At 42.8% G+C, this 21806-nt stretch overlaps 1 protein-coding gene across 15 annotated transcripts in view; it reads left to right on the forward strand.

The window, feature by feature from the left end:
* Window positions 1-18777, forward strand: part of PLEKHA6 (pleckstrin homology domain containing A6) — a 100612-nt gene extending 81835 nt beyond the window's left edge. For 8 of the 15 annotated variants that reach the window (XM_069945800.1, XM_069945810.1, XM_069945811.1 and 5 more), the window contains 13 exons: window positions 1046-1141; window positions 1222-1333; window positions 2063-2202; window positions 6622-6751; window positions 7168-7301; window positions 7428-7451; window positions 8262-8444; window positions 9372-9536; window positions 9748-9765; window positions 9993-10126; window positions 12299-12441; window positions 15086-15242; window positions 16960-18777. In XM_069945800.1, coding sequence (XP_069801901.1) covers window positions 1046-1141; window positions 1222-1333; window positions 2063-2202; window positions 6622-6751; window positions 7168-7301; window positions 7428-7451; window positions 8262-8444; window positions 9372-9536; window positions 9748-9765; window positions 9993-10126; window positions 12299-12441; window positions 15086-15234 — 1428 coding nt within the window. In that variant the 3' untranslated portion in view covers window positions 15235-15242; window positions 16960-18777. Of the gene's footprint in view, window positions 1-1045; window positions 1142-1221; window positions 1334-2062; window positions 2203-6621; window positions 6752-7167; window positions 7302-7427; window positions 7452-8261; window positions 8445-9371; window positions 9537-9747; window positions 9766-9992; window positions 10127-12298; window positions 12442-15085; window positions 15266-16959 lie in introns of all 15 variants that reach the window. The other 7 variants (XM_069945809.1, XM_069945816.1, XM_069945802.1 and 4 more) reach the window with 6 other exon arrangements.
* The last annotated feature ends 3029 nt before the right edge of the window (window positions 18778-21806 follow it).

Here is a 21806-nt window from a genome sequence, read left to right on the forward strand (position 1 = left end):
GCATTATTTAAATTGACAGTCACCCTTTCAAGGGGTTTTCTGGGCAAAACATACTGATGAACAATATACAGGATAGCAGGATGGCAGGGTGTTGGGTGTCACCTGAATGGGAGCTGAGCTGCAGTTACAGGTCACCAGGTGTCGGCACCCCACCAATTTACTGTCCAATCCTCTGCCTCTCCCCCCTGGTCCTTATGTCCCTGTAATAGTGACTGCTGTACAGTCTGTACTCCTGCAGACAGTCAGTTAGCTCAGCGGTCATGTGCTGTACATGCTAGCATCACCAATGAGGCCAGTGACATGCAGATTGTCATTGCTCCAGGAAGATAAACAAAGACCAGTGTAGAATACCAGAACATGAGCTCTGCGTGGCAGAGGGATTTATTGGTAAGTTATGTTTTATTTTCACTGTATTAAATGTATGAAATCAACTGGTGTCAGAAAGTTATACAGATTTGCAATTACCTTCTATTTAAAAATCTCTAATCTTCCAGTACTTATCAGCTGCTGTATATCCTACAGGAAGTGGTGTGTTCTTTCCAGTCTGACACAGTGCTCTCTGCTGCCACCTCTGTCCATGTCAGGAACTGTTCAAAGCAGGAGAGGTTTTCTATGGGGATTTGCTACTGCTCTGGACAGTTCCTGACATGGACAGAGGTGGCAGCAGAGAGCACTGTGCCAGACTGGAAAGAATACACCACTTCCTGCAGGACATACAACAGCTAATAAGTACTGGAAGACTGGAGATTTTTAAATAGAAGTAAATTACAAATGTATACAACTTTCTGACACCAGATTAAAAAAAATAGCTGCAGTCCCCCTTTAAACTCTCAGACAACCTCTTTAGTTAAATGATCTTTTTATGACATGTGTCCAGATTGACAAGGACAGCATTACAATTATTACATCCTTCAGGGTAACTGGATAATTTCATTAAAGCATTAAATAACATCGGTCTATCCAAGCAGATGACTTCTTCTTACTACGTGTCTTTTTCACCAGGTGGTTGCTTTAGGCCAGTGTAATAACCTTTCTTGTATTGTAGGCATTGAACAATAGCAGCATGGAGTACGAGGTGCTGGAGGGCGAGGTCTCGGCTTTACATGATGCTTTGTGGGAGCAGCTGAACCTTAACATACAGGTAGGGACTACAAAGTTCTCTGGATCACAGGCGGTACGTGTCAGGGCAAGCAATTCACGGCTTTCATGACTATTTTACAGAACGAATTGATGAATAGACACATTCAAAGGGAAATCTGGAGGATTCAAGATGTCATGGAAGGCCTTAGGAAAAACAACCCCTCCAGGGGTACAGACACCGCCAAACACAGAGGTCAGTCCCATACAGAGAACATGTTAATAATCCAACAAATGAAGGTATATGCTTAGAGATGGATCTGCCACCAGGACCTGGGGCGGCATATTCAGACATACATGAATGGTGAGGCTTTTACACTGGATGATCAACACTAACAGATAATCAGCCTGTGTAAAACGGCCAGAGATCAGCCAATGAGCGAACATTTCTGCGGCCATAAAAATCATAGTTATTGGCCCCATATGTCTAAATAGGAGAACAATTAATGTTGATGACCGCCATACTGTCTATTCAGCGATTGCCCATGCAGCCAGGCTGCGTCATTAATCCTGCCTTGTAAAGGCACTACAAGCGAGCACCGACCTTGCGGTATAGATTGTAAGCTCTTGTGACCAGGGCCGCACTCCCTATGAATGAATAATTAGTGGAGCTAGATAAATGAATATTATTATTACTGGTACCGCCATTTTCTACACAAATCTGTGGCAGAAAATCAGCGAGTGAGGGAATTATATAGCATTGTGATAACTGTGGTTCGGGCAGCATGAAACTAGTAATAGGCTTCCTTTAATACTGTGTGGATTTTATATATAGTTACATAGTTAATACGGTTGAAAAAAGACACATGTCCATCATATATATATATCTGTATCAGGACATTGGGAACCTATTATCACTTTAGATTACACACTCATTTATAAATTCCTCCTTTTTTCTAACATTGGTTTGTTTCCTCTCCCATAGTGGTTGTGGGACCTTCAACAACTTTCACCTCTAACAGTCCAGCAAGTCCTTTGAGCTCTGCCAGTCTCACAAGCCCCCTCAGCCCATTCTCTCTTATTTCTGGATCTCAGGGATCACCTACCAAGCATACTACAAGTGAAGTAAGTGCTAATGATATCAGGAGTTGGATGTTCTGCTGTTTCTGGGTGTCTCCACCAGAGGGCAGTGCTCTATGATACTGGTACACCACTTTATGCCACCAGAGGGCAGTGCTCTATGATACTGGTACACTTCTTTATGCCACCAGAGGGCAGTGCTCTAGGATACTGGTACACCACTTTATGCCACCAGAGGGCAGTGCTCTATGATACTGGTACACCACTTTATGCCACCAGAGGGCAGTGCTCTATGATACTGGTACACCACTTTATGCCACCAGAGGGCAGTGCTCTATGATACTGGTACACCACTTTATGCCACCAGAGGGCAGTGCTCTATGATACTGGTACACCACTTTATGCCACCAGAGGGCAGTGCTCTATGATACTGGTACACCACTTTATGCCACCAGAGGGCAGTGCTCTATGATACTGGTACACCACTTTATGCCACCAGAGGGCAGTGCTCTATGATACCAGTACACTACTGGACTCTTAACTGATTTCTTAAAGTGTCACTGTCGTGAATTTTTTTTGCAGAAATCAATAGTCCAGGCGATTTTAAGAAACTTTGTAATTAGGTTTATTAGCTGAAAAATGCATTTTTATCATGAAAAAGCAGTTTGAAGCTCTCCCCCCTGTCTTCATTGTTCTCCTATGGAGAGAGGTAAATAAAAGACCTAAACAGGACAACAAAGAGTTAATCTACAAATACCTCACCCTTTATCTCCTCTGACAGTCACCACTGACCTCTCTGAGCTCTGATTACAGCTGTCACCCAGCTCCCTGCCTGTAATCCTCTGTTATCAGCTCTCTGCTGTCGGCTAACTCCCTTCTTCCCCCTCCCCTCTCTATAGAACAGACTGGGGACGTCTGATGCAACAAGTCACAATTTCCTGATTTTTTTTGCAGTGGATGGAAAAGAGGAGGGAGGGAGGGACCTGGGAAAAGGCTTTTTAAATACAGATAATGGCATATTTGGCTAATAAACCCAATTACAAAGTTTCTTAAAATCGCCTGGACTATTGATTTCTGCAGAAAAAAAAATTTGACAGTGACTCTTTAACACTTTATTTCTTAAATATACAAAAATATGTATGATTTGTATGGGGAATGTTTATTAACCCCTTCCTGATCGGACTGCAAAATAGTGCTTGAAGCTTGTTTATGCCCAAGGTTTGATGCTCTTATAGGTCTCAGCACTGTTGGCAGGATGGTCCTATCACACTGACAGCGGGACCAGAGCTGGTTTGACAGTAATACACACACAGGCATTTCCTTTCCCTTACTTCTCTGACAAATCACCGAACTGCACATTGCTGGGAAGCTGCGCTGGACTGAACAGGCTGCACAGTGCTAGAGGAGGATGTGGAGCGAGAAGAGGTTACTGATGCACTGGCTCTGCAAGGTGCTCTGTGAGCAGATATGATAAAAGTAGGACAGCAAAATTAAATTAATCACAGAACTCCTGCTGTTGAGAAGCTAAAGGGTAGGGGTAGATGGCACTGCAGCAATGTGGACATACATATGTACACTGGATTTACACTATGGACAACCACCCTGAGCTTTATGCGTGTTGAGAGATGAGAGGGAGGCCTTGATTTACCCTTTAGGAACAGCCTGGATTGTTTTTAACAGCAGTGTGCAGGTACACAGTCCAGACTCTCTTTCCTTCACATAGCACATTCTAAGCTCTGCCCCACTTTCTGTGTTCTGTCCTGGTGTCTCTGTTACTAGAGACATAGTTCTCCTAACAACAGTCAGAGAACAGCAGATTGCAGGGAAGAGAGACATCTAGATGTTTTTTTTGGGGGGGATAAGGGGCCATTTATTTGAAACTACATTGACTATGTTATAAGGAAGCACCATTTTGAGGAAATAAAAAAGAAATGGTGGACGTTTGCTCATGGCGGAGTCCTCAAAACCCAGTATTATCAGAGGGTTAAAGGTGGTGCTAGATTTCTGTAGTTTTTAAAACAAAAAAAAAAATGTATGGTCACCTGTCCAGGGGCCCGAGCAGAGCTGCATCCACCTTCTGGACTCCGCCGGCTGTCTTCTGAGATCCCTTTCAGTTACGTCATGACCAGGCTGGCGGATGCCCTGCTGAGCCAGTCAGTGACTGGGGCGGGACACTGATGCAGTCACTCATTGGCTGAGCACGCTAAATCCCACCCATCTATTACTTCGAGCCCGGTTCACAAGATATCCGGAATCTGGGAGAAGATGACAGCTGGCGGGGTATGGGAGTTCCATGATACGGCATATTGTCTTTTTTATTGTCCCCCACCTCCTGCCTGTAATAAATTTTTTCTTCCATGTTGGACTTCTCCTTTTACCTTTTATGCTTGCTGCTATTGAATAGAAACATTATTGGAGGCTAAAAACGCATTTTGACAATGCTTTTGAGCTAAACCAAACCGTAGCGGCTTAAATGTCTATTGTGACACATTGTAGCGATGCAGCGGTCATAGTCAGGAAGGATTTCCGCCTCCAAGTGCAAACAGTGTTTCTATTCACTGACAAGTAAGAATTTTGAAAATAAGTTGTAATTCGAAGTACATTTTTAAAGGTTTTATCCAGCACTACAAAAGCATGGCCACTTTCTTCCAGAGACAGCACCACTCTTGTCTCCAGTTTGGGTGCAGGTTTTGTAACTCAGTTCCATTAAATTGAATGGGGCTTAATTGCAAACCTCACCTGAACTGGAGACAAGAGCGGTGCTGTCTCTGGAAGAAAGTGGATATGTTTTTGTAGTGCTGGATAATCCCTTTAAGTTTCATAACTTGTTATAACTATCAAGATTTATTTAAGATTGGATGGCCCTTTAACTTAACTGCATCACAACAATATGAGGTTGTGTTCCCAGCGATGTCGCCATCCTTTATAGTCTACCTCCTATATCTCCTGCCTATTCTTCATGTTGGGAGCAGTGCAGGTCCATGCTGGTATATAACAACCAGTGAGTACTGTGCAATTGTTAGAAATGGATTCGGCCCAGGAGCGGCTGGGCATCATACGGTGTTACCAGCCAGTGTGGATCTGTGTCTCTCTATCTGAAGAATGAATGGACATAACCATCCCGGGTATGTCCTGGACTAGTTATAAATGCTCATACTATGTAACAGATTTCTTCCTCCTCCTTTTTTAGCATTTGAATTCCTGTTTTTTTCCTGCAGTCTCTGATTTATAAAGCTATTCACCAGTAAGCCTGTTTGGATTTCTTTCCTGTGACTTTTTCTCTCTATTTCCTCCTCTTTTTACCCTTATGATTTCCCTATTGCATCCCTTGCTGCTAATGCTTTCTGGCTTCCTCTCTGCTCAGGACTCGGGCCCCCCTCGGCCCCCTCTCCCTCTTTCGTACACTCCCCTGGATTCTCCTCCAGCTGTCCCCCCACCCCCGGGGGAGGGCCGCTTCCAGCCTTGGCCTTACCCTATCTCTCCCTGCTGGCCACACAGTGAGGTAACTAGAAGGAATGAGGGGAAAGCAAAGGGGAGGGATAAAAGTGCATGTCGTAACACATTTTTAACCTTCTAATTGACCTCTGGTTTATGTAATGTATAGATTCCTCAAGTGGGGAAAGTATGTGTGAAATATAATCTACATTGTTTTCATTATAATGATTGATTTTCTATAGAGCTTTCAAGCGTACCTGTGACAAAGATTTTTTTTAAGAAATCAAAAGTGGTTTTGATTTTTTTTTTTACTTTTAAATCAATGTTATACATACGGCCACTAGGTGTCTCCCTTCCTGTGCTCCATGCTCCCTCCGTGCTGATATTTGGTCTTTTGTCTGTTCAAAAAAAAGACCAAACACAGGAAGTCCCCGTCCCCGCCCCGTCCAAGAAAAGACACCTGTCCTGTATATCAGCTGAGGGCAATTATTTTACACTAATTATATTAGTAACTCTTGCTAATTCTATCCTCAGCTCTGCAGCTTACCAGGAGACAATGCTTTTTGTTATGTAACAATTCAGTCAGTATAATGTCACTGTGTGGGTTACAGAGGTTTTGGTGCTCTGTGACAGGAGAGCTGACCATACAATGCGAGCACCCCAGGATTCTCTGCTTCTGAATGTGGACGTGCAGCAGCTGTACACTTGTCCCACTCCATGCGTGCTCAGGAATGGCTGTCAATCATTATCAAGCCCAGGATTGGGACTTCTTGTATTTGAACAGAGAAAAGATTGAAAGCCAGCTTAAATGGAGCGTAGAACATGGTATGATAGGAAGGGAGACACCTAGTGGCCATATGTATGACATCAATTTTAACATAGAAAACTTAAAAAAAGAAAAAGCAAGTATACTACAAAACTGCAGGCTAGGATGTGAGCAGGCCCTTACCTAGGCTTCATTTTACCTCTGTTTCAGTTCATTTCACCTTCAGAAATATTTTCTGCCTAATGACCCATGTTATTTTGCAGTTGAAGTCAAGCTTAGATTCATATAAGAGAGAATCACCTCGTCTCTCAACATCTCTCCCCAATGAAGGGGTCAGCTCCATGCAGACAAAACCTGACCAGGAGAATGAGAAGCAACAGGCCATCAATAAAGGTACAGTAATAAAGATATCATTTAAAGGGAACCCGTCACCATGATAATGCTACCTAATCTATCCATCATGTTATAGAGCAGAGGGAGCTGAACGGATTGATATATATCGTTATAGGAAAAGATTCAGTATAACTTGTAATTTTTTGATTGAAACCTCCATGCTAAGGAGTCCAGTCCATTGAGTGACTCCGCCCACTGGACTCCTTAACATAGAATGAGCAGGGATTTCAATCACCAAGTTACAAGTTATTTTGTTTTTTTTCTATACAAAGATATATATCAATCTGCTCAGCTCTTCTTGCTCTATAACATGATGGGGATAGATTAGAAAACATTGTCTTGGTGATGAGTTCCCTTTAAATTAAACGTTACTGGATTTGGTGGGATTTTTTTATTTATTATATCTGTCTTTTCAGTTGGAATTGTCCCACCACGAACTAAGTCACCAAATGAGGAAGGAACCGTGACAAAGCCGACAGTGGTTAGAAGAGGAGGCAGCCATGCACCAAACGGCCAGATCTCACGGGTGAGACCACATGACTTTTCACATGTATGTATTTGTGGTATTGGTTTCCATAGTGTTAGTGGGAAGGTCATAGGGAATATCTGCCTTTTATCACAAGGTTATTTTTTAGGTTGAATAATTATTTTTTAATTTTCCATTTTTCCAAACTAGAGCTCCATCTGCATAGAAATAGAGGTAAAGGCGCCTACCAGGACTAGAGAAAAGGTCCTGTATTTTTTCCAAAAATCTGCCCATGGGTTGTGTCTGCTATTGCATTTCTGCTCCATTCACTTGAATAGGAATGAACAGCAATACCAGACACTGCATGTTGAGGGTAAAAGGACTCGTTGGCATCGCCTTAAAGGGATACTCTGGCGAAAAATTAACTGGTGTCAGAAAGTTATGCAAATATGAAAATGACTTCTGTTAAAAAATCTTAATTCTTCCCCAACACATTTACTAAGTAGTCTCAGAAACCCCTCCTACCAGGGGTATTCTGGTGAAATTTTATTTTATTTTTTTCAAATTAACTGGTATCAGAAAGTAATATAAAATTGTAAATTACTCCTATCATTCTTTCCAGTATGACACAATATTCTCTGCTGCCACCTCATGTCAGGAACTGTCCAGAGCAGGAGCAAATCCCCATAGAAAACCTCCCCTGCTCTGGACCTAAAATGGACAGAGGTGGCGCAGAGAGCAGACTGTGTCAGACTGGAGAGAATACACCACTTCCTGCAGGACATACAGCAGCTTTTGATTTTTTTTTTATAAGATCATTTACAAATTTGTTTAACTTTGTGACACCAGTTAATTAGAAAATATTTTTGCCCCCAGAGTACCCCTTTAAGTGGTGGTAGTGGGAGGGGTTACTGTGACTACTGGGAAGTGGGAAGGAGAGCACAGGAGAATGTGTACATGGGGTGGTAATGGTGTGAAGGTGTGACGGTTTTAGATCCTTTTATATCATATACCTGATAACTAACATATTCACTTTGATGCTAGGAACGTCCAAAGAGTGCGCTGTTCCCTAGTGAGGTGAAGTCTAAGATGAGCGTGGAAGAGCAGATCGATCGCATGAAGCGTCATCAAAGTGGCTCAATGAAAGAGAAGAGACGAAGCCTCCAGCTCCCATCCGGTCAGCAGACAGAAACAAGCATGACAAAACCAGCCGGCTCATACCGAGTGGTGAGTCAAGCTTTACCTATATATTTCTACCTACACTTAGTATTTCTTAAAGGTATACTCCATAAAAAAAACACTTTTTTTTTTTCAAATCAACTGAAGTCAGAAAGATTTGTAAATTACTCCTATTTAAAAATCCCAAGTCTTCCAGTACTTATCAGCTGCTGTATTTCCTCTAGGAAGTGATGTATTCTTTCCATTTTGACACAGTGCCTTCTGCTGCCACCTCTGTCAATGTCAGGAACTGTCTAGAGCAGGAGAAAATCCTATAGAAAACCATAGAAAATCCCTTCTTGCTTTGAAAAGTTCCTGACATGGACAGAGGTGGCAGCAGTGTATCAGACTGGAAAAAATAAACACCACTTCCCGCAGGGCTTACAGCAGCGGGTAAGTACTAAAATACTTGAGATTTTTAAATAGAAGTAATTTACAATTCTCTATAACTTTCTGACGACATCAGTTGATTGGAAAAAATAAGTCATCTGAGTTAAAGGGGTAGTCCGGCGGGGGGGCATTTTTTTCTTGACACCGGGGAGGAGGTGGCTGAGGGAAACAACGTCCACTCACCTCCCCGCTTCCAGCGGCGGGTCCAGCATCGCGGCGCTCTGGTCCCCGGTTCCCGGCCGCTTCCTGGCCGCTTCCTGATGACTGATGCGGGCCTGAGACGTGGTGTCTCAGGTCCGCTCAGCCAGTCAGTGACGGAGGCGGGGTCCGCTCAGATCCCGCCTCTGTCACTGACTGGCTGAGTGGACCTGAGACGTATCGTCTCGGGCTTGCGTCAGACACCAGTAAGCAGGCACTGGAGCGCCGCGATGCGGGACCCACCGCTGGAACCGGGGCGGTGACACTCCCCCTCCCCCTGCTGGAGTACCCCTTTAAGTATCCTTATAATATACATTGATCACTACATCTCACACATCTCGGGGCCAGGTGCGGAGACATCGTAGCATTCATGAAGTGGATATTTCCGACCTTGAAGCTGCTATCCGATCCCAAGAGTCCCAAAGGGCATATGAATCACCTCGGGAGGAAATTGCCCGTCTGCGCAAAATGGAGCTGGACCCCCAGGGTTACGACATGGATATCACCAGAGAGGTAACTGCCGAAAACACTCACTTAGGAAATGGAGTCACCTTTCTCTAAGTCACCTGTATAATTCCTTCCCCTCTTTTCTTCTGTCCCTTCTCCGGCCTCAGTCATTATGTCCCCATTCCTTACATTCTCCTTCCTCTCCAACTATTTTGAGCTCTTTTTGGGGTAACCTTTTCCTGCTTTACCAATATAACTGTTCCCCTCTGTGTTTCAGATCAACACACCCGACAAGGTGCCACTCCCTGAATTTTCTATCAGATTTTAACACTTTCCCATGCGTACCTCTGTGTATCAGTCCCATACTTGTGTCCCGCCTATGCTGTAGTATCTCTGTAGTCACTCTGTAGTCCACAATGCATGTCATTACATACACGTCCCATCTCTGACACCTTGTACATGGCTGGCAGGGTCATTTGCACTGTATGTATCACACTTTGTATGTCCGTCTCTATGTCTCAGCTCTCCACCCCAGACAAGGTGCTCATTCCAGAGCGTTACATTGATATGGAGCCTGAGAGCCCTCTGAGCCCAGAGGAGCTGCAGGAGAAGCAGAGGAAGGTGGAACGCATCAAAACACTCATCGCCAAATCCAGGTTGGACATATGTAGTTCTATCTTGTATCTGTATGCTTGTTAGATTGATAGTAGGTAGAATTTCTTAGGTGTGCGGCCAGAAGCAGATTATACATGTTAAAAGACGGCGATCAGCTCGTCTGCTGATCCCTGGCTCCATTACATGGGGAGATATCTGCCTGATTTGAGGGCTAATCGCTCTATATAATAGCACCTTAAAGGGGAACTCTGAAAAAAAAATTATTTAAAATCTACTAGTACCAGAAAGTTATGTATGTTTGTAAATAATATCTTTTTTTAAATCCTAGTTATCAGCTGCTGTATGTCCTGCAGGAAGTGGTGTATTCTTTCCAGTCTGACACAGTGCTCTCTGCTTCCACCTCTGTCCATTTCAGGAACTGTCCAGAGCAGGAGAGGGTTATTATGTAAGATTTGCTTCTGCTCTGGACAGTTCCTGACAGCAGAGAGCACTGTGTCACACTGGATAGAATACACTACTTCTTGCAGGACATACAACAGCTGATAAGTTCTGGAAGACTTGAGATTTTTAAATAGAAGTAATTTACAAACCTGTATAGTTTTCTGGTACCAGTTGATTTCAAAAAGTTTACCGGAGTGCCCCTTTAAGGTCCTGTTACATGGAGAGATTATCTGCCAAGTCAGGTGTTATCATTATCAATTGGCCATAGGCTGTATCCTTGTTTTCCCGTACTCCCTAGGGCTGCATCCAACTTCTTCAGCCACTGGTAATCAAATGCCAAACAGTCAGACTCGAGCATGCTTGAGTTGCGATCATCTCAACTATTGATAACAATGGCCGCAAATGGTCATTATTTGTGACCATCCATATAAATAGACTGCCGCCTTTTGCCGTTAAATAGTGGGAACATAGCCTCAAAGTGTATGGCCGCATTGGCAAAATGAGTGTTCAATCAGTGATTGTCCTATCCACCTCCTGCTATGTAATGTGTATGGCCACACATTGGTGTGTGTATGCAGCAACCAAACTGTTTACAACATAGCAGGGAGACTGCAAATTAAAGGAGATTAAATGAACCCACTTACCTCTCCCCGTGCCTCAGTAGCGCTGTCTTACCACTCCGGGACCCCCGCTGTGATCGGGGATCTTCTGCTCCAGCAACGTCTTGACTGATGGATGCTCACTGAGCCAGATAATGAGTAATCCATCAGCCGGGTCGGGCATTTTCCCCTGAGTCTTGACATGGAAAATGATTCGGGGATACTGGAGCCTGTGACATGGCGCTCCAGAGGCACAGGGAGAGGTAAGTACTGAATGTTTATTATGTTCCCCCCTGCCTCTGCCTGTTTGCAAATTATTATTTTCTTCAGACTTCTCTTTTAAAGGGGAACTGCAGACAGGGACACTTTTTTGGGGAGGGGGTGGGTGAAAAAATTAAATGCACTTAACCTCCACGGCTCCAGCGTGCCGACATTCTGCTTCTGCGGTCCTCTGATCACCGGCCCCCTCCTGGTCTGAGACGGGACTTGGGACGTGACGGGTCAGGCCCGCTCAGGCAGTCAACAGCAGAGGCGGGACACCATTACAGCTGCTGACTGGCTGGGCGGGCCTACCACGTCACATCCCAGGTCCCGTCTCAGACCAGGAAATGACCAGCGACCAAGGGACGTGAGCACCAGCGCTGAAGCCAGGGAGGTAAGTGCATATTATTTTTTTTCATCCATCCCCTCCCCAGCAGTTTTGAAGAAAGTGTCCTTGTCCAGAGTTCTTCTTTAATAGCGAGTCACTCTACCATTCTTTTTCTCAATCTATTTTACTAAGTAGATTTTATTAAATTAATTTAGACAAGATATTTGGTAAAGGCTTAAGATTCACCTCAGCTCCTAATCTCACCTATGCACAGGGCCGGACTGGCCATCTGGCATTTCTGTCAAATGCCAGATGGGCCGGTCCCCTTTGTGGTCTCCTAGTGATGTGGTATTTCCCTGCACATCACCAGGATCAAGTTGTACTGGGGGTAGGGTGCGATTACCAGGATGGATTACCTACAGGGAAATGTGTACATGAAGGGGAGAAATTATACTACAAGGGGGATTACTTACAAGAAGTGGGGTTGGAATTGCCTACAAGGGTATTGCCTACTGCTTTTTAGTCCCAGTCCGGCCCTGTTCTTGCATGTTTGATAACATTCTGTCTTCATGTCCATTCCCAAGTTTACAGAACGTTATTCCATTGAGTGACTCTGAGATGGAGTTGCCTCCTGATCCCGAATCTCAGCTTCAAGAGCAGGAGAAGCGCATTGAGTTATCCTGCGCTCTTGCGGCCGAAGCTTCTCGGCGCGGTCGGCTCCTTTCCGGTAAGCACCCCTATGGCTTTCATCCGATCACATGTATTACTGTCATGCAGCGAGGGCGTAGATGGAGCCGATACGGCAGATCATATATACAGGAGAACAGACGGAGAGTCCTCTTTTCCACAGCTGTTCTAAAGAAAATGTACTCATCTGTAGGAGTAGAAGGAACGAATGCTACAGTGATCAATCATAGACAGGAGTTGTTCATATTGACCTGTGAAGATTGATTTTTACATGGCTCCGACTTACTCAGTACTGCATGTGCCAACGTCTGTACTCCGCTACAGGCTTTGTTTAACAGTACAATTTAATGAGCCCTATTGTATGGCCGGAGCGGTTCAGATGGTGACACAGTCCAGTGGCTTCTCTTTCTAGATCACTGGCATTCTGTTCTCCAAATGAGTTATCCTTTTGTCACAGACGTGGTCTTATTATATCTCAGGAACATGGGGGATGCGGGGACCCTGCGGTATCAGCTGCACTAACTTTAGCCGTAATTTTCTCTATAAAATGGCTCAAGCACTTGAGTGTGCAACTCATAACATTGCTGGAATAGTTGTGTTTCATCAATATGCCGTTTGCCGTAATCTTACCGCACTCTCCTCAAGTAGCATCGGTGTATAGAAGTATCTCATCGCCGTTCCAGTGATTCATAGTTATAAAGAAAAACTTCAGATTTGGAGGAGCGACATAAGTTAATACAAGGATAGGGTTTAATGGAATCTTTGTTTTCCCAGTTCATATTAATAAATTGGTTATGTTGCTTTTTTTTTTTTTTTTTTTAAGAAATCAGCTGGGTTTGTGATCGCAAGTATTTTTGCATTATACTTGCTTTATTATTTTTTAACTTTTACATTATACATATGGCCACTAGGTGTCTCCCCTTCTGGCCTTCCTGTGCTCCATGCTCCCTCCGTGCTGATATTTGGTCTTTTCCGTGTTCAAAAAAAGAGACCAAACCCAGGAAGTCCCCGTCCTCTGTGCAGTCACACATCGAAAGACACCTGTTCCTCATGCAGGTTGTATATCAGCTGAGTGCAACTAACTTAGGCTAATAATATAATTAGCAAAAGTTAATAATATAATCAACTATGCATGCTTGCCAGGAGACAATACTCTTTGTTATGTAACAATAGTCAGTATAATGTCACTGTGTGCTTATATAGGTTTTGGTGCTTTGTGAAAAGAGAGCTGACCATACAATGCAAGCACCCCCAGGATTCCCTGCTATTGAATGTGGACATGCAGCAACAGTACACATGTGTAGTGAAGGGAGACACCTAGTGGCCATATGTATAACACTGATTTAAACAAAAAACTTAAAGACTCTGTCAGTTGGTTTATGCTATCCTATCTAAGGGTAGCATAAAGCAGTGACAGAGAAACTGAACAGAATGATCACTTACATTGTTCTGTGCAGCTGATTCGGAGATATCCTCCTGAATAACATGGACAATAAGTAGTTTTCTCTATTATGTGCATGAGCCCAGTAGTCCTGGATATTAATGAGAATTAGGAAACTCCGCCCACCTGCTGCTGATTGGCAGTTATCTATCCATGCTGTGTATAGGCAGTCATCTGTCAATTGGCAGCTAGAGGGAGGGGTGTGGCCAGAATCCTATTCTCCTGCATATTAGGACAACGGCTGAACAGAATGAAGTAAGTAATCCACCCATCTGTTCAGCATTCTGTCACTAGTTAATGCTGCCCTCATGTAAGGCAGAACATACCTAGTGACAGATTCCCTAACAGAGTAAATTGCAAAACTGCTTGTGATTTACAAACCCTGTTGATTTCTTTGTAAAAAAAAAAAAAATGTAATTAAAAAAATAAATAACATTATTATCTTTAAACTGACACTGAAGTATTTGGAGTCTTACCTTGGAAACAATATGTGGTAGGTGTCATGTAATATTCCTGTTTACTCAAGTGTCTTTTTGGGTCACGTTATGCTTCTGCTTAGACAAAGAATGACTGATCCCTTTTATTATTTATGCAACCATTTTCTTTAACCAGGCTATAACCTGACGACATGACAAAATAAAAAACTAACAATGTATAAATGTTCTGGTTACTTTATTAAAGGGGTACTCTATCTGTTTTTTTTTTTTAATCAACTGGTACCAGAAAATAATATAAATTACTTTTATTAAAAAAATCTCCAACCTTCCAGTACTTATCAGCCGCTGTATGTCCGGCAGGAAGTGGTGTATTCTTTCCAGTCTGACACAGTGCTCTCTGCTGCCACCTCTGTCCATGTCAGGAACTGTCCAGACCAGGAGAGGTTTTCTATGGGGATTTGCTGCTGCTCTGGACAGTTCCTGACATGGACAGAGGTGGCAGCAGAGAGCACTGTGTCAGACTGGAGAGAAAACACCACTTCCTGCAGGACATACAGCAGCTGATAAGTACTGGAAGGCTAAAGATCTTTTAATAAAATTTACAAATTTGTGTAACTTTCTGACAATTGATTTAAAATATTTTTTTCCTCTGGATTACCTCTTAAACCTATCTGCAGTTTTTTTTTATTTTCCCTTTGGAAAGCGTATAGGATGCCAATTCCCTTTTCTCCTTTTTCCTTATACAGATACACACATTAACCCCTTCATGCTTGCCGCATCATCTCATTCTCATTTTCTGTTTCCAGCTATGTGTGCCACCCCGAGCCCCCCTACGTCTCCCACGTCCCCAGCTCCTCAGACCCTCCCCTCCTCTCCTGAGCGCACGGCTCTAGGGGGCGGCAGCAGCAGCAGTGACAGCGCTGGGGAATACGGGGCGAACATCATGTGTGTCTGAGCCGCAGTGTAAGAAGCTACTTCCCCTTCATGTATGCCTATGATAGCTACTGAAGAAAAAGGGATATCCTGTATATTGGATGGGAATGTATACCTGACTGTTTTATAATGTTTTGGGCTAGGCTTTTTTTTTGTAATGTTTAAGGATAGCAGTCCTGTAAAATGTGCTGATTGGAAGACTATTAAAAATGAGTACAAAATATTCAGAGAATTAATTGTATAGTGGTTGTGGTAAATAGTCATGTGTTAGGGGCATTGAGGAGGAGGGTATGTGTCTTAAATTCCTCCTCTTCGCTGTTCCCTTGCACTTAGTAGTGGAATCCACGGCCCGGAGCACCATTAGGAGCACTGCCCCGCCAACTCCCTTGATTATGATTAGAAGGAGTGGGGCGCTATAGGGGTGGGGCAGTGATCCTAATGGTGCTTCGGGCTGTGGATTCCACTACTAAGTGCAAGGGAACGGCGCCCAGGATGAAGGTAAGAGACTTAGGTTACTATTACACGGAACCATAATCGTCTGTGTAATAAAGACAACGATCAGCGGATGATCGTTGTCATCGGCTGATCGTTTATATAGGTTCTGACCTATAATTGTAGGACGCCAACTGCGCATCGCTACGTGTAATAGCGGTGCGCAGCCGGCGACTGACTATATACATTATCTGTCCAGGCTGCAGGGCTTCTCTTCCTCTGTGCTTCTCCCCGGGTCCCGCACACTCTAGCTTCAGAGTGGCCTATCACTGGCTGGGACCGCTGCGCAGTGATTGGCTGAGTGGCCTGTCAGCTGAGACAGGCCACTCTGAAGCTGGAGCGCACAGAACACTGGGAGAAGCACAGAGGAAGTGGAGCCCTTCAACCTGGACAGGTAATGTATAACGTTTAAACAAGGGCTGCAAGGACATCGGTAACTGTTAAACGATTATCAGGCCGTGTAATAGGCCCAGTAAACGAGCGCCGATCTAGCAGATCGGTGCTCGTTTACATTTATTATTGGGCCCCTATCAGCCCGGCTTATAGGGCCCTTCCTGTCTTCCTTAGTGTCCTGTGCACATTAGGGGGCTATCAGGTTACATTCGTCTAACCTGCTAATAGTTCCTCTTTAAAGGGAGGGGATGTCCCTTAAGCCCAGGGGTGCTGAGGTCCAAGGTAAGTTTCTCATCTTAATCCTCGGCTCCATTTACGTAGACTTTGTAGTTGAACTTATAAGCTAATTAAGGGTATGGAATACCACCCTCAGTGCACCGATCCACCCTGGCCGCCCTTCCAATGAATATTAGGGAGGTGCTCTGCAATAACGTTATTCCTACTCTCATCACTGCAGAGCACTGGATGACTATTCAGTAGGAGAAGCAGATCGGTGCGCTGAGGGAGGTTATCCCGCCCCCCAGGGCACCAAACCACCTCATTTGCATATCTAATAAACTACAAAGCTCACAACAACTGTGCTGAGGATGAAGGTAAGAAACTCATGTCTTACTATGTGCCCCATGGGCTATAGGGAAATATCAGCAGGGTACATAAAAAAAAGGAAATAAGTGAAAAAAAAAAATTATGGATCCAACTTCTTCAGCCACCGGTGACCAAATGCTGAACGTTCTGACTCCAGCATGCATCAGTTGTGCTCATCTCTAAAACTATAGGTTATTATTACTCTGAATAAGTGATGGAATAATGTAATCTTTGGGACTTAAAACCTCCAATTCTTGTCTTTTTCGTTTTCATACAGCCCAGGCAGCCACAGCTGCAAAGTTACACCGAGCCTAGATGTAATGTAGCCATTCCTTACGCTGATGTCCACCTGTCGCCAGAATATTCCACCTCCGTTTCTCAACCCCCAATGGGAATCGCTCCTGCAGTGAAGAGAAGATCTGGAAAGGGAGAAACATTGCAGCGTTAATGGAAAAGCAGTGTCCGTTTTTTACCAATCTTTGGTATATGGCTAATATAAGCTTTGCAGAATCTTCTGATATATACAGGGACGTACCTGAAGAAAAAACTGCACAAGAATCACCAAGAATTTATCACTGTTGTCACTGCAGCTCCATGGGATGTCACTTATCCCAGCACCAAACTCATCCAGCAATGACTCATATATATATATATATATATATATACACGATTCCAGTGACTCTATGGCTTATCTAATGCTCATTTTTACCAATGAACGCTGGCAGCTTTCCTCCAAGCTTGAGCTGCGTTTCCTTTGTAAAGCAATAACCACATCCGAATAGCGCTCCTATAGCCCTCCAGCTATATTCCGTGTATATACCGCGTCAGGATGACACGTAACCCGCTCCGGTCCATTTTGCATAGTGTACAAAACATATCGTTCTCTATATATAGCTCTATATATATATATATAAATATATTTTACTTTATGATAAAGAATATTTATTGTATGTATATAATTAGGTAATGGATTGGTCGTTTAGGCTACGAAAGCTACAGACCGATGGGGTCCTGTAGGATTGCAGCGTTGAGCGGATCGATATAGGTTATTCCAATAGCATTGCATCACAACTTAAATGCCTCACAGAGTCTGTGGACCATTTTTTATTATGTTTTTATTTCAGTAAGTAATTTTAGCTTAAATAATGGAACTGTAAAATATATATATGTATAGCACTTGTGCTAGACAAGACTTTATTGGCTTTTGCAAATTTTCATAAATCCCTCGAAATTTGTACAGTATGTAACACGTCAACCTAGAGACTGGGTATTTGATTCCTATGATATCGCTCTGCTGTGGTGCCTGATGCTTGTTGGCCAATAGTCCAGTCCTCTTTTTGTATGTTCATTCACCATTGGCGGGATCTGTCTTCATACTAAACCCCGTTACTTCGGGGCCCTTTTTGGATATGAACCTCACAATAATACTTATACAATGTTTTACATGTGATACCAAGTGGAATCATCCGGTCGAGCCCTAATTGTATAGTTTTATTCCTGCGAGTGATAAAAAAAAAACTAAAAAAAAATCAGTTCCTAATAGAAAAGTGACCGAGGGAACGTGAATGTGTGGTCTAGTTTTGTACATACAGACGGGTCTTGTACATGCAGGTTTTAGCTCTGTGTTTTTGTCATAAAACGCCTTGTATATATATATCTAACCCAAAGGTTTGTTGTGGCCTAAAGGGGGGAAAAATTGTTAAAAAAAAGGATTTTTAATTGAAAATATTATATTGAAGAAATTCAACTGTGGCCTTCAAAAACGATTGTCGTATTTGAAATGACAAAATGTGTGCGATGTTGGAGGCTGCGATAGATGGGAAAGAAAAACTCCAGTCTGCAGCTAAATTTACACCGGGAATCGTTGTGATGCTCAGGGCTGAGAATTATTACATGAAATAACAATTTTTTTTTTATTACATAGTATCCCAAAAAAATTTCTAAGCTGGACTGAACATTGCCGGTAGATAGCTGTCTGTACCCGCCCATTGACCCTGGTAGGGAGAGGGATAGCAGCCATACTCTGCTACAATATGGGAGCTATCTCTGATCTAGTTCCCCATCTCTGATCTGTTGCAAAACTACAACTCCCACCATGCCTTCGGCTGTCCAGGCATGATGGGAGTTGTAGTTTTGCAACAGCTGGAGGGCCGAAGCTTCCCTATCTCTGTACTAGACTAGTGACTGGAGTTTTCCTTTCCATAACCCAGCCCCTGTACTAGAATGTGAATGGTGACAATATACACAGCCTCAGATAATGATATCGGCCAAATTTTTTTTTTTTTTTTTAAGAATCATGCAAAAAGGTAAAATAAATAGTGGTAGAATGTATAAATGCAGAGATAACCAGATGGTGAGTCTTAAGGAGTGCAATCACTAAGCAACAGCATCTAGTGTGTATTAGAATTAAAGGTTGAATGCTATTCTGCAAAATAGCTGCCTACGACTTAAAGGGGTAAAAACACAGCTACTTTCTTTCATTAAAGGGGTACTCCATAATTTTTTTTCTTTCAAATCAACTAGTGCCGGAATAATATATATATATATATATATGTGTGTAATTTAGTGCTGTTAAAAAATCTCAAGTCTTCCAGTACTTATCAGCTGCTTTATGTACGGCAGGAAGTGGTGTACTCTTTCCAGTCTCTGCAGCCACCCTTGTCCATGGCATGAACTGTCCAAAGCATCTTTCTTTGCTTTGGACAGTTCCTGTCACGGACAAAGGTGGCAGCAGAGAGCACTGTGTCAGACTGGAGAGAATACACCACTGCCTGCAGGACATACAGCAGCTGATAAGTACTGGAAGACTTGAGATCTTTAAATAAAAGTTAATTATAAATTTATATAACTTTCTGACATTAGTTGACTAAAAAAAAAAAAAATATATATATATATATATATATATATATATATATATATATATATGTATATGTATTAACAGTACCCCTTTAACAGCACCACACCTGTCCTCAGGTTGTGTGGTATAACAGTTCAGCTTCATTCATTTTTGTGGAACTGCACTACAAGACCCATACCTGAATTGAGGACAATAGTGATGTTTTTGGAAGAAAGCGGATGTGTAACCCCTTTAATTGTACAACTAATTAAACATCTCCCCTTTTGTAAAGTACCTGTGCCTCTTGGTCATACATTACAGTATGTCATGCAATAATGGATGCAAGTAGATAGTGGTATACACAACGAAAAGGGAAATCGGTATGTTGCAATAGTTTACTGGAAGGGTTAAACAACCAAGCCATGTATTCACATTATTATACTATGTAATATCTTGAACCATTGACCCTGTGGCGTGAAGAATAATGTATACTTGTAACTTTGGTGGTAATGATAACTATGGGAGCAGATTGGGTGACTCAGTATTCATGGACTTTATTTTTGCACTCTTATTTCCATGTCATAATCTGCTTTTAGGTTTGTCTATGTTACTGACTTTACTAGTACTAGAAAATAAAAAAATAAACCAAAAAATTCTGCCATGTTTAATGTGTATGGTATCTGTTGGTACATAACTGCTGGCACAGTTCTGCACCTTTGTAGAGCATTTGCCTCTGAAATAATAGTAATAAAATGAAATGCCAGCGCAACGTTCCTGAGTTTGTGCCTTGTATAAAGTTTTTAATAAATACACAAATGTTTTTTTTTTATTTATTTATATTTATTTTATTTGTATTTTGCTGAAGTAACCAAACAAAATGATTAAACAACAATGGGGAAAAAATCGAAACATCTTGTAATTACAATATTGATTACAATAGTCAGCCCCCCCCCCCTTCCCCTCCACACCTCCCACAAAGTTAAATGGTCACTGTAGTTTCAAACAACATTTGAAAACCTAAAGGTAATCTGTCAGCACCCAGACCCTACCTGAGGTGGTGACAGTGTGCTGTAGTTGGCAGTCCCCTAGTGAGCATGGTGCCTTTAAGTAATTTGCAATTTTTGTAATTCTCAGGTCTCCTACTGTAATTAAGTAGAGTTGTGGCTTAGTGTTTGTGCAGCACTTTAGTACGCCTTACTATTGCTTTAGTCTTCTCCTTCATGAATATTCCTTCTCGCTCATGCTGTTGGACAGTGTCTGAGTTTTTATTTTAGTCATAAACTACAGAGGACTGATCTGCAATCAGCTACAGTTGTGTTGGAGCTGTGGTCTAGGTGTAAACCACATGTCTAGAATTTTTTTTTTCTCCTGGATTCAATTCCCTAAAGGACATGAAATGTAGGTTTTTTTTTGTTTGTTTGTTTTTCTCATCATGGTTTTAAAAAAAATTAAAAATAATTTGAACTTGGTTGGGAATTCTTTGTACTTTTAAAAATGATACATGATGAGAAAATAATAACTACATTTCATTTCTATCAGGGGAATCGAACCCCAAAAAAACAAAATCATTGGTCTCTTGACAAGTGATTTACCAACTATATATGATTGCAGATGAGTCCTCTATGGGCAGTTTATGCCGTAGATAAACACACAGAGACACTGGCTGACCGCATGAGAGAGCAGGAGGACGGGCAGCAGAGATTATTCATGAAGAAGATGGAGGAGGAAGCAGTGATGGCTTATAGGTGCTCATAGGAGCAGAGCAGAGCCAGCAGTCCATAAGTGGTAACTAGAGCCGGGGAACATATTTACGGTAACCCCTTGCCTTAGGGGCCTATTCCATGGAGCGATAATCGGCCCGATTCGGCAATTATCGCTCCATGGAATAAAGAAAACGATCAGCCGATGATCGGGTCATCGGCTGATTGTTCATTTAGGTTCAAACCTAAAATCATCGGTCGCCACCAGCACATCGCTGCGTGGAATAGCGATGTGCGGCGGGTGACCAACGATTCCATAAGTAGCACCATACATTACCTAACCATGTTGCAGGTCTTCTCCTGCGCTTCTTCTTCCTCCCGATCCCGCGCGCAGCAGCAGCTTCGGTGCGACCTGTTAGCTGACAGACTGCTCAGCTAAGACAGGCCGCATCAAAGCTGCTGCTGCTGCGCGCGGGACCGGGAGGAAGAGGAGTGCAGGAAAAGCCCTGCAACATGGTTAGGTAATGTATGGTGTTTACAATAAAAGGAGTATAAAGGTGCAGCTCACAATCGATGTACTGGTTGTGG

The sequence above is a fragment of the Dendropsophus ebraccatus genome, chromosome 11 (assembly GCF_027789765.1).
Source record: "Dendropsophus ebraccatus isolate aDenEbr1 chromosome 11, aDenEbr1.pat, whole genome shotgun sequence".
NCBI classification, from domain to species: Eukaryota; Metazoa; Chordata; class Amphibia; order Anura; family Hylidae; genus Dendropsophus; species Dendropsophus ebraccatus.